Source organism: Selaginella moellendorffii, unplaced genomic scaffold (genome assembly GCF_000143415.4).
Source record: "Selaginella moellendorffii unplaced genomic scaffold, v1.0 SELMOscaffold_47, whole genome shotgun sequence".
Taxonomy (NCBI): Eukaryota; Viridiplantae; Streptophyta; class Lycopodiopsida; order Selaginellales; family Selaginellaceae; genus Selaginella; species Selaginella moellendorffii.
In genome coordinates this window covers 704,017-713,289 of record NW_003314308.1, presented here as the reverse complement: position 1 = coordinate 713,289, position 9,273 = coordinate 704,017, and the positions used below count along the sequence as shown (strand labels likewise).

The window sequence follows — 9,273 nt, the reverse complement described above, 5'->3', positions numbered from 1 at the left end:
AAACAAATATGCAACTTGGCCCCAAGTTCCCAAACTGGGCAGAATAGCTATTGAAAGTTAGTGATGGAAATAATTACACACAAAACCCTATTTTACCACTTGATTTTATCCTTTTTCCTTTAGAACTAATTAAAAGTACCTTTATTACTAATTTCGTATTCCCATGTATCGAAGACATTTCAAATGTTCAAATTGCAGCAAATAGAGCCATTTTAACACCTCTCAATGATGATACATTTCCAATTAACAACAACATCATCTCTCAATTACCAGGTCCACCTCAAATTTATATTAGCATTGACTTTGTTGATGTTGAACACCTTGAAGATTTCCCAATTGAATTTCTAAACTCTATTACTCCCTCTGGACTACCACCACATAAATTAATACTAAAAGAAGGTTGTATAATTATTCTTCTGAGAAATATGTCTCCAATAATTGGATTATGCCATGGGCAGCTTTATGTTGCACTCTCAAGATGCACATCACCACAACAACTTGCAATTCAAATTGACACAACTCACACAAGGTTGCTTAATTCCATTCAATTCATCAATATTCACCATCAATATTGTATATAAAGAAGCTTTATATTAACTAACTCCTGTCCTACTACACCTTAAAACATAAAAACAAATTATAATAAACTTTGTTTATGTTTTAACTTTCTCTATGGCCCAATGGATAGCAATGGACCAGTGCTAAAGATGGAGGAATCATCTCACAAGGAAATTGTGAAATGTGAGCAAATTCGGTCACAAAGATATTTGTGAGTTTGAGAGGCTTTGCCCAGCATTGGCTGGGCAAATACTAGTGGTGTAATAATTTCCTAGCAATTAATTTCCGCTATCATTGAGTAAACATTCAGTAGACACTATGTTTTGAACAAAAATATTCAAGTGCACGTGGCAAAATACAATTCTTCTGTAAAAGTCAAACACACCAAAGTTAGATTTAGTAAATGCTACTAGGTACAATAACCTTACAATCAATCTCCATTTTTGCAAATGTAATTATAATTAATGGCATTTAGTGTTTTCTCATCCACTCCTCATCCACTCCACCCTAAAGCCTCAACTCCCCCACCCCCATCCCCACACTGGGGATCTTATTGTTGTAGAACACTCACACCAGCCTCACAAAGGAAGAATTTAGAATGAGGTGATCGTGTTTGGGTCTGGAATGGCTGGCGAATCTCTTAAACATGATTATTAAATAATTAATTGTGTTTAAATGTTACAAACATCCCGAAGGAGTTTATCATGCAGAATTCTCAAGCTTCACACTGACAAAGAGAACTCTCGAGGGCTTCATGAAGTAGCCTCTCTGGACCTGCAACATCCAACTTCCATAATCAGAGTAGCAAAAGGCTTACATGAACTCGTCGAGCGGAAGAAGCCTCCGAGTTGAAGCTTCTGAAACTTTGCTTGCCTACGACTGAAGGGACCTCTTCAATCTCTTTGCGGAAACTAAGAGCACGTCATACGGTGTTTCCTCGGACACGTTGATCAGAATCGGGAATTCTTTGCTGAGTACGCTCTGAGTTCCATCGCGTGCCATCGTGTCCGGCTTGTTTCCTGGCTGCCTGCCGATCGAATCTAAGGCCAAGCGCTGCTTCTTCCTGATGCAGTAGCGCAATCTGCACAGGAAACGAGCAAACTTAATACTTCGCACGCTCTGAACAAGATCCAGACAGATTTTTCACCTGCGCTTTGTTCTGCTGGAGGTTGTCCCACAGCGTCGTCATTGCAGGCACAAGGCTAGAGAAAGAACCCGAATGAAGAGTGTAAAAGGAAACAGAAAAACTGCGAGTACCAGAGTTCCATAAGTTTCAAAAGGGACGCCTGGTGTGTCACGCAGTGGTGTGAAGCTGCCAAAGGATGGATTCGCTGCCCCCTAGAGAACCAAGAAGAAAGAAAGAGAGAAACAACTTGTCAAGAAGTTGAGCAGGAATGACTTAACTGTTTGCTTTGATGCATCGCTTTCTCAAACGCAGCCTTTTCTTCGTTAAACACTGTCTGCTGCAAAGAAAGCAGAGGATCGGGAGGAGGATTGGCGAGGTTGAATGTGGACACAGGAACTACTTGCATTGGGATCTCCTTTCGTGAAAAGTCTCCGGAACTGTTTTACGTAGGAAAATTTCAGAACGAGCAGAATGGTATTTACCTCATGTCAAGACTTGAAAGATGCATTGCTTCTTCGATGCCTGGCGAAAGCCGCTGCTCGATTTCATTGCTTGACGAATCCGATATCCTACGAGTATAGTTGATGTCCACAACTGTCTGTAAGAAGAAAAAAGAAAAGAGTTGTGACCCTTTCAACAAATGCTCAAGTACCGAGAGAGACGAGGAGGCTTCATCCACGGAAGACCGTTCCCCGTTGGAACCAAAACCAAAACTGGAGTGCTGAGCGGATGAACTCTGAAAAGATCCCGAAACCTTCCTTTGGCGACCATTGGTAGATTGAAATGCTATGGATTGAACTCGACCGACCTGTTAGAACTGATATGAGGAAAAGGAGCAAAGCAAAAGAAGATGATACCATGTTTGCGTCGTCGTCGAAGCAGGAAAATATGACTCCAATGAACCCAGGATCCAGCATCTGGAAAGACTGCTGTGTTCGAAGATCTACACCAACAACGAAGAACGAAAACTTCTTTTTTTTTTTTCTCATACGCAGGAAGGAGATGAAACTCACCAACATGAGAAGGAAGAACAGTGATGTGCGGATGTGAATGATACCAGCCAATAACTCTGGTCGTGTTTCCAATCGTCCTAGATAATCTGTGCTTCCAGAGTGAAGGAAAAAACACCAAACTGAAAGAAAATAATGTCCTTGAGGATATCTCAGCCAGAGCCATGGTGCTCCGGAGTAGTCTCCACGCGATCCTTGCGTCGATCGGAGCGAGCTTGCGGCACAGCGCCCCAGACGAGAGCATCCACCGTGCCTTTGCTCTTGTCCTGGATGGATCATGGAAGAAATGTCGATCCAGCTCCTGGAGATTGTGAATGGGGAGAATTTCACCTCTTTGATGTCGCCGAGAAGCAGCCCCATCACCTCCTCCGTCTCCGTCGATAGCGCGTGTGTGAGGCAGCTCCTCCAGACCTCATCGCCGATCTTCACGCCCGTGAGCGCCATTCGCGCTAGAACCCTAGATTCTCATTTTATTACAAAAAATAAAAACCAAGAAACGAATATAAAATTAAAATCTTGAGATTTTCCACCAATGGCGGACGTGCCGGAGTGGTTAACGGGTTTGACTCGAAATCAAATGGGCTCTGCCCGCGCAGGTTCGAATCCTGCCGTCCGCGAGACCTAGTTAATAGGTCAAGAATATCCTGGAACATATTTTGATTTTTTTTTTGCGAGGTTTAGGGTTTATCACTGCGCTTGGGATTTTGGCGATGAGCGCGCGCCCTCGCCAATGCTCGCCCTCCGCCGGCCGCTCTCCAGGTTAGCATCGTCCCTGCTCCTCCAGGCGAATGCGGCCAGGCAAGAGGCCTCTTCTAGGGTGATCTGGGCGCCCGTGAGATTCTTCTACAAGGAGGAGCTCCCGAGCTTCTTGCTGCGCGCGGACGATGATCCGGCTTTCTTCCGCCCCAGCAAGCTGGGAGAGATCGGCCTCAGCAACGCCGACTTGATCTCCAAGATTCTCTACGTTGTGAGGCGGCCATACTGGTCCCCAGAAGTGGAGAGGGAGCTCCAGCTCCTGGACATCAGGCCCTCGGAGTTTCACATCAACGAGGTCCTCAAGAACATCCAGGAGCCCGACGTCGCCAATGGATTCTTCCAATGGATTCGCAGGCAAAAGTGGTACGTCCCAAGCACGTATTCGTTCTCCATCCTTCTCAACACCTATGGACGAGGAAAGGATTTCCAGGCCGTCCAGAGGGTGCTGTCCGACCTCAAGGCGGATAAGTGTCCCATGACCACGGTGGCTTACAACACTCTCATCAAAGTCTATGGGAAAGCTCACAAGCTGGACGAGGCCTGGGGATACTACAAGGAGATGCAAGACTCGAGGTGTGTCCCAGATATCTTCACTTTCAACACACTCATGAGCCTCTACTCGTACGCGGGGCAGTCCGAGAAGGTGCTCGAGGTCTACGATGAGATGCAAAAGATTGGCTGCTCGCTGGACAGGGTCGGGTACGAGGTGGTGGTGCCTCACGCCGGGAAAGTTGGAAGGCTCGACCTGGCTTGCATGCTCTTCGAGAGGATGAAGGCCGAGGGGCATCAGCCGAATGCTGTGGCTTACTCGGCTCTCATTGCGGGACAGCTGAAGTCGGGAAGGCTGGAGATCGGGACCAAGTACTTTGAGGAGATGCGGAGCTTGGAGATTCGACCACTTCTGGGAACTTTTGCTTCGCTCATCGAGGCTTACTGCAAGTCGGGCAGGCTGGAGACGGGGCTCAAGTTTTTCAAGGACATGGAGGCTTTCAACTACAAGCCCAATCTGTGTATCTACGCTGCTCTGGTGGATGCTCATGCAAAGGCGGGGATGCTGGACGCGGCTCTAGAGTTTTACGAGAGGATGCGGGGCGTGGGACTGTGGCTTCCGCCGCTCATCTTTGCGGTTCTGATTGAGCAGCACGCTCAAGCGGGAAAGGCCGAGACTGCGGTGAGGCTCTACAGGGAGATGCGTGGGGTTGGACTGAGGCCGTCGCATTTTACTTGCCGGATCGTGGTTGGAGCCGTAGCCAAGGGTGGAAAGTATGACGACGTCGAGAGGATCCTATTTGAGATGCAAGAGATGGGACTTAACGTCGCGGACGCTGTCAACGATAGCATCGTCAAGCTGGTGGACGACAAGAGAATCTCCGATGCCTGGGAGCTCTTTCTCAAGGTCACGGGACATGGATTTACTCCTCACGTCAGCCTCTGCCGGGAGATCCTCCACGGTTTTCTCAGCTGTGGCGACATGGAGCATGCGAGGCAGATGCTCTCCTTTATGCAAAGGCCGGGCTCGGCAGTGGACTTGAGGACGTACTGCATGCTGCTCGAGTTTTTTCTGCGTGGTTCGAGGCTGGAGCACGAAGAAGTGGTCATGAGCTTCATGCGAGAGACGAAGCATCCGGCGCACAGCTTTCTGTGCGGGCTCATGGGAAGCAGCAAGCACCGCAATGGCCAGAGTCTGGCCGACTACATCAAGTCGTTCTACTCGGAGCTGGAAGCCGAGGTGGATTTCAAGACGCGACGCTACCTCACCAACGTGCTGCTCAACTATCTGGTGGTGATGGGGCAGGAGAGGAAAGCTCGCAGCTTCTGGAAGGTGGTCTATCAGATTCACATGTACCCGAACTCCATCGTCCTCCAGGGAGACTTGACGTGGTGCCTCAAGGTGAGGAGCATGTCCATCGGAGCGGCGCTCATCGGGGTGCTGTGCACGCTGGAGAAGTTCCGGGAGAGGATACTCAAGCGCAGGTTCGTTCCTCAGAGGATCAAGATTCTAACAGGGAGCAAGGCGGACTCAGACGCCATCGCCGTCAGGCAAGCTATCGAGGCGATGATGAAGCCGCTGGACTCGCCGTTTATCTTCCAGGACGAGGACCTCGGGTCATTTTGGTGCCGGGGCTCCTTCTTCGTCAAGTGGTTTAGGCAATCTCATGTGAGGGGAATCTTGAGGCAGCAGCTCCCTCCGGAGGAGGAGGAGGCCGCGGAGGCGAGTACTACCACGGCTGGGAAGCTCCTGCTGGTCGGGAGCGATGATATGCCACTGCCAGCGTCTCCGGACCTGCCGTTCCCGGTAGGCGACGAGGATGTTCTTCCGCCGGGGTTCCAGCACGGATCAGCAGCAACAGCAGCGGCGTTTTGAGTTGGAACAGTTCCAGCACTAAGCAGCAGATCAGACAACGCTGCTCAACAGGGAGGAGAAACGAGGAGATTATGTGGCAGCTGGAAAACTAGCTGCTGGTGCTGCTTATTGATTTCATCCTACAAAGGCTACAACTTGGAGGTAAGCGAAAGTGATCAAAAGCGATGCTCATGTTGCTTTCCTTTGTCTTGCTCTAGTATTGGCGTCTTCCGAGGCAGTAGCAGCAGATACCCACGACGATGACGAGAAGAGCCAGGATCGGCAGCGGTATGATCAAGTAGTTGAAGTGCATCGTGACTGCTGCGGAGAGAAATTCGCGAAGAAAACTCTGTTGATGGCTCAGCCGCTCGGTCAGGAACTTGTAAAGCGCCACACTGCCAGATTCTTTCTTGCTGTCCTCGCCACAGTGGTCCCACGAAAGAAACGAGAAGACGCGATAATGCGCATCGCTACAAACTTTTTTTTTTTTTTTTATGACTTTCATCTTTACCTTCTCCAAGAGCAAGTTCTGTGTCTTCAAAGCAAGTTATGTGCTCTTCGTGATCTTCAAAGAAACTCTGATCGAAACTCTTTGTATTGTCACTGAACTTCCACTCCATGCAAGCACGTCCACTCCATGCAATCCGGCTGAAATGGCATGTTGAGGACAAGGTTCTCTGCTAAGGTCGCGAGGCACTGGCTTCTCGCGAGAAGATCGACCATGCAGCAGTAGTGATGCTTGCAGGGTCTTGTGCCGTGATCCACGATCATCGAGAGGAACCATCTTCGTGCAGTGGAGATCTTACCGCTCCGGCTGCAAGTGATGAGCGCTGACTCGAAGAAATGCGAGGAGTCCTCGTTGATCTCTCCGTGCACCAGTGCGACGCTGTGGAAGATCTCAAAGGTGGAAGGATTGAAGAGCTTTGATCTGGCAGTTCCTGCAAGGTAGCCACTCAAGGACGCCTGATCGCTGCCCAGCGGCATTTGATCGAAAAGGGTCTTAGCTCGTTCAAGATCCCCGTTGAGAGCAAATGCTGAGATTAAAGAATTCCAGGAGAAAGTGTTCTTAAGAGGCATTTGAAAGAAGAAAGACTTTGATATTGTCAAGTCTCCAATTTGCAAGATAGCTCCTAGCATTGTGTTCCACGAGACTTGATCCTTCTCAGGCATAGCCTCAAAGACAGATTGACAAGAACAAAGATGCCCACATTCGGCATATGCTGACAGAAGTGTATTCCAGGACACGAGATCACATCTGGGCATTCTAGAAAAGAATATCTCACACAGCACAATATCGGTTGCAATTCCCGCAAGAACAGTGTTGTACGAGAAGAGATCTCTAGCGTACGGGCATCGATCAAACATTTCCTTTGCTTCTTCCATATACCCGTTCAAAGCGAACGCACTGAGCATCGTGTTCCATGCGATGGTGTCGTGCCGCGGCATCCTCTCGTGAAAGATCCACGCCGCCCTGTCCAGATCTCCAATCTCGGCGAAGCTGGCTATCAAAATCGTGCAGGAGACGAGATTGATCTGCGGCATCCGCGAGAAGAAGCTCTGTGCCTCGTCGATCGCTCCACCGCGCGCTAGAGCCGCGAGCATCGCGTTCAGGGACGCTAGATCCCAGCCAGGCATGGCATCAAACAAGGATCTCGCGAGCTCCAGGCTTCCCGAGCTCAAGATCGCGTTGAGTGCCGTGGTTGTGACACAGGGCATTGCATCCAGAGATTGCTTGGCGCGAACAAAATCCCCAGCTCGGGCATACACTGCTACCAAGGCGCTCCATGCGATCTCGTCGTGCTGTGGCATTCCATCAAAGAAACTCTTTGCAAAAGACACAATTGCATTCTCGGAGTATGCCACGAGCATCACCGTCCACGACACGAGATTCCTCTGTGGCATCTGAAAGAACAGCTTCTCCGTATCCTCCAAATGCCCGTGCTTGGCATTTGCGTTGAGCATCACAGTCCAGGAGACAAGATCCCGCTCGCCCATCTCGTCAAAACATTTTTTGGCTTTATCGAAGCACTCCTCAATTGTGGAAAACAATGAGAGGATTGTATTCCACGAGATTATATCCCACGCCGGCATTTGGTCAAAGAGAGCTTTTGCCTGATCCAGATGCCCGTTACGGGCATATGTCGAGAGCATCGAATTCCAAGCGACGACAGTGCAGTTTTCTTCTGGAATGGAGTCAAATAGATTCTTAGCGTCTATAAGACAGCCATTTCGAGACAAGGCATGGAACATCATCACCCACGAGAAATCGTCCTTGTGGGCAATTGCATGGAAGATTTGTCTCGCGTGTGCGAGGTCCCCGCATCGCCCATACATTTCAATCTGCTTGTTCAGAGAAGCAGTCGTCGATTGATCTTTGCTGTGGAAAACAACGGAAGCCAAGTTCATCTGGTTTCACGCAGAAAAGCGAGAAAAATGCCCATTCCTGGCATATATTCCTTAATTTCAGTTTTGTCAAATCATACCATTGCAACTTGTAAAAATTTTATGTCGACTAGCTTTCCCGCGTAAAATGCGATATTTAAAACTTTAGGGCGCCCGATGTGACTTTATCGCGCATTTCCTCCCGGTGGCGCGGCGTGATGGCACGTCCGATCGTATTCGCGAAGTGATATTTTCGATCTCGGTGCTATTCGTTGGTGATCGTGCTCGCGAGCGAAGCTTTGATCGGGTAAGCGGTCGCGCCTAGATTGCTTGGCTGCTTGGATCCCTTGATATTCTTTGTTCTTGCTTTGCGTGGGGAATTTTCTATAGCTTTCTTCTACAAACTCGTGGCCTTCTGGATTCTGTGAGAAGAAATCATGCTTTGAGACTCTTATTTCAGGATTGGTACGATGGGAGGAGGCGCGGCTGACGATTTCGAGGTGGTGGACGCGAATCCTGAGCGCGACTACGTCGACAATGAAATACCTCCTGTTCTTGGCGATCCGATGGAAGTCGTCCAGGTATCACCTCCAGCGAACGCTCTTTTCAACTTGATCGGGGTAAAGTCGGACAAGCAAGACTTGAGCTTCGTCGAAAAGGTGCTAATCAATCGAGAGGACATCTTTGCCTTCTTCAACGCTGTGGCGCCAGGCTCGGTTAAGTCAACATCTAGCGGCCGCTGGATCTTGGATCTCTCTCGGCTGGACAGCTCCGTTCTAGCCACGGTGGGGCTCTACGGGAGCAAACGCATTCTGGCCAAAGTTCTACTGCAGCACGGCCAACTTCCGGAAGAGACGGTGACACAGCTTCGAGAGGACTCCCTTCTGCCTGGACTTTACGGAGCTCTGTTCGAGGAGAAGAAGCTTGTGCTCTTCTACTGGCATCCGGATAAGAAGTTCTCGGCTGCACGACGGGGTGACATCTCTTGCAACTTCATACGCTACCTCTTGGACCTTTGCGACGCGGTCTACTGCTGCATGGAAGTTGAAGATGGCGGTGCGAATGTTTCTTCAGTGGTGAGGGTGGCGGCGAAAAAG

General features: G+C 49.3%; 3 protein-coding genes and 1 non-coding gene across 4 annotated transcripts; 2 read left to right on the top strand and 2 right to left on the bottom strand.

The window, feature by feature from the left end:
• Window positions 1–1,196: 1,196 nt before the first annotated feature.
• Window positions 1,197–3,142, bottom strand: LOC9646985 (lys-63-specific deubiquitinase BRCC36). Its single transcript, XM_024686223.1, has 10 exons — window positions 3,025–3,142; window positions 2,846–2,960; window positions 2,698–2,785; window positions 2,542–2,627; window positions 2,337–2,492; window positions 2,167–2,282; window positions 1,963–2,121; window positions 1,816–1,896; window positions 1,706–1,760; window positions 1,197–1,639 (listed from the first exon to the last, which is right to left on the bottom strand). Exons 2-10 carry the CDS (start codon window positions 2,936–2,938, stop codon window positions 1,481–1,483), a joined length of 993 nt encoding a protein of 330 aa, XP_024541991.1. The 5' UTR covers window positions 2,939–2,960; window positions 3,025–3,142; the 3' UTR covers window positions 1,197–1,480.
• An 84-nt stretch (window positions 3,143–3,226) lies between these two features.
• LOC9657962 (pentatricopeptide repeat-containing protein At1g79490, mitochondrial) lies at window positions 3,227–6,340 on the top strand. The gene is made up of 3 exons (XM_002981142.2): window positions 3,227–3,246; window positions 3,376–5,956; window positions 6,013–6,340. The coding sequence occupies exons 1-2, from the start codon at window positions 3,227–3,229 to the stop codon at window positions 5,813–5,815; spliced, it is 2,460 nt and encodes an 819-aa protein (XP_002981188.2). The 3' UTR covers window positions 5,816–5,956; window positions 6,013–6,340.
• Window positions 3,230–3,311, top strand: TRNAS-CGA. Its single transcript has one exon. It is a non-coding gene; the product is annotated as a tRNA-Ser (tRNA).
• On the bottom strand, window positions 6,009–8,200 carry LOC112350231 (pentatricopeptide repeat-containing protein At4g02750-like). The gene is made up of 2 exons (XM_024686062.1): window positions 6,399–8,200; window positions 6,009–6,207 (listed from the first exon to the last, which is right to left on the bottom strand). The coding sequence occupies exons 1-2, from the start codon at window positions 8,198–8,200 to the stop codon at window positions 6,009–6,011; spliced, it is 2,001 nt and encodes a 666-aa protein (XP_024541830.1).
• Between the last annotated feature and the right edge of the window lie 1,073 nt (window positions 8,201–9,273).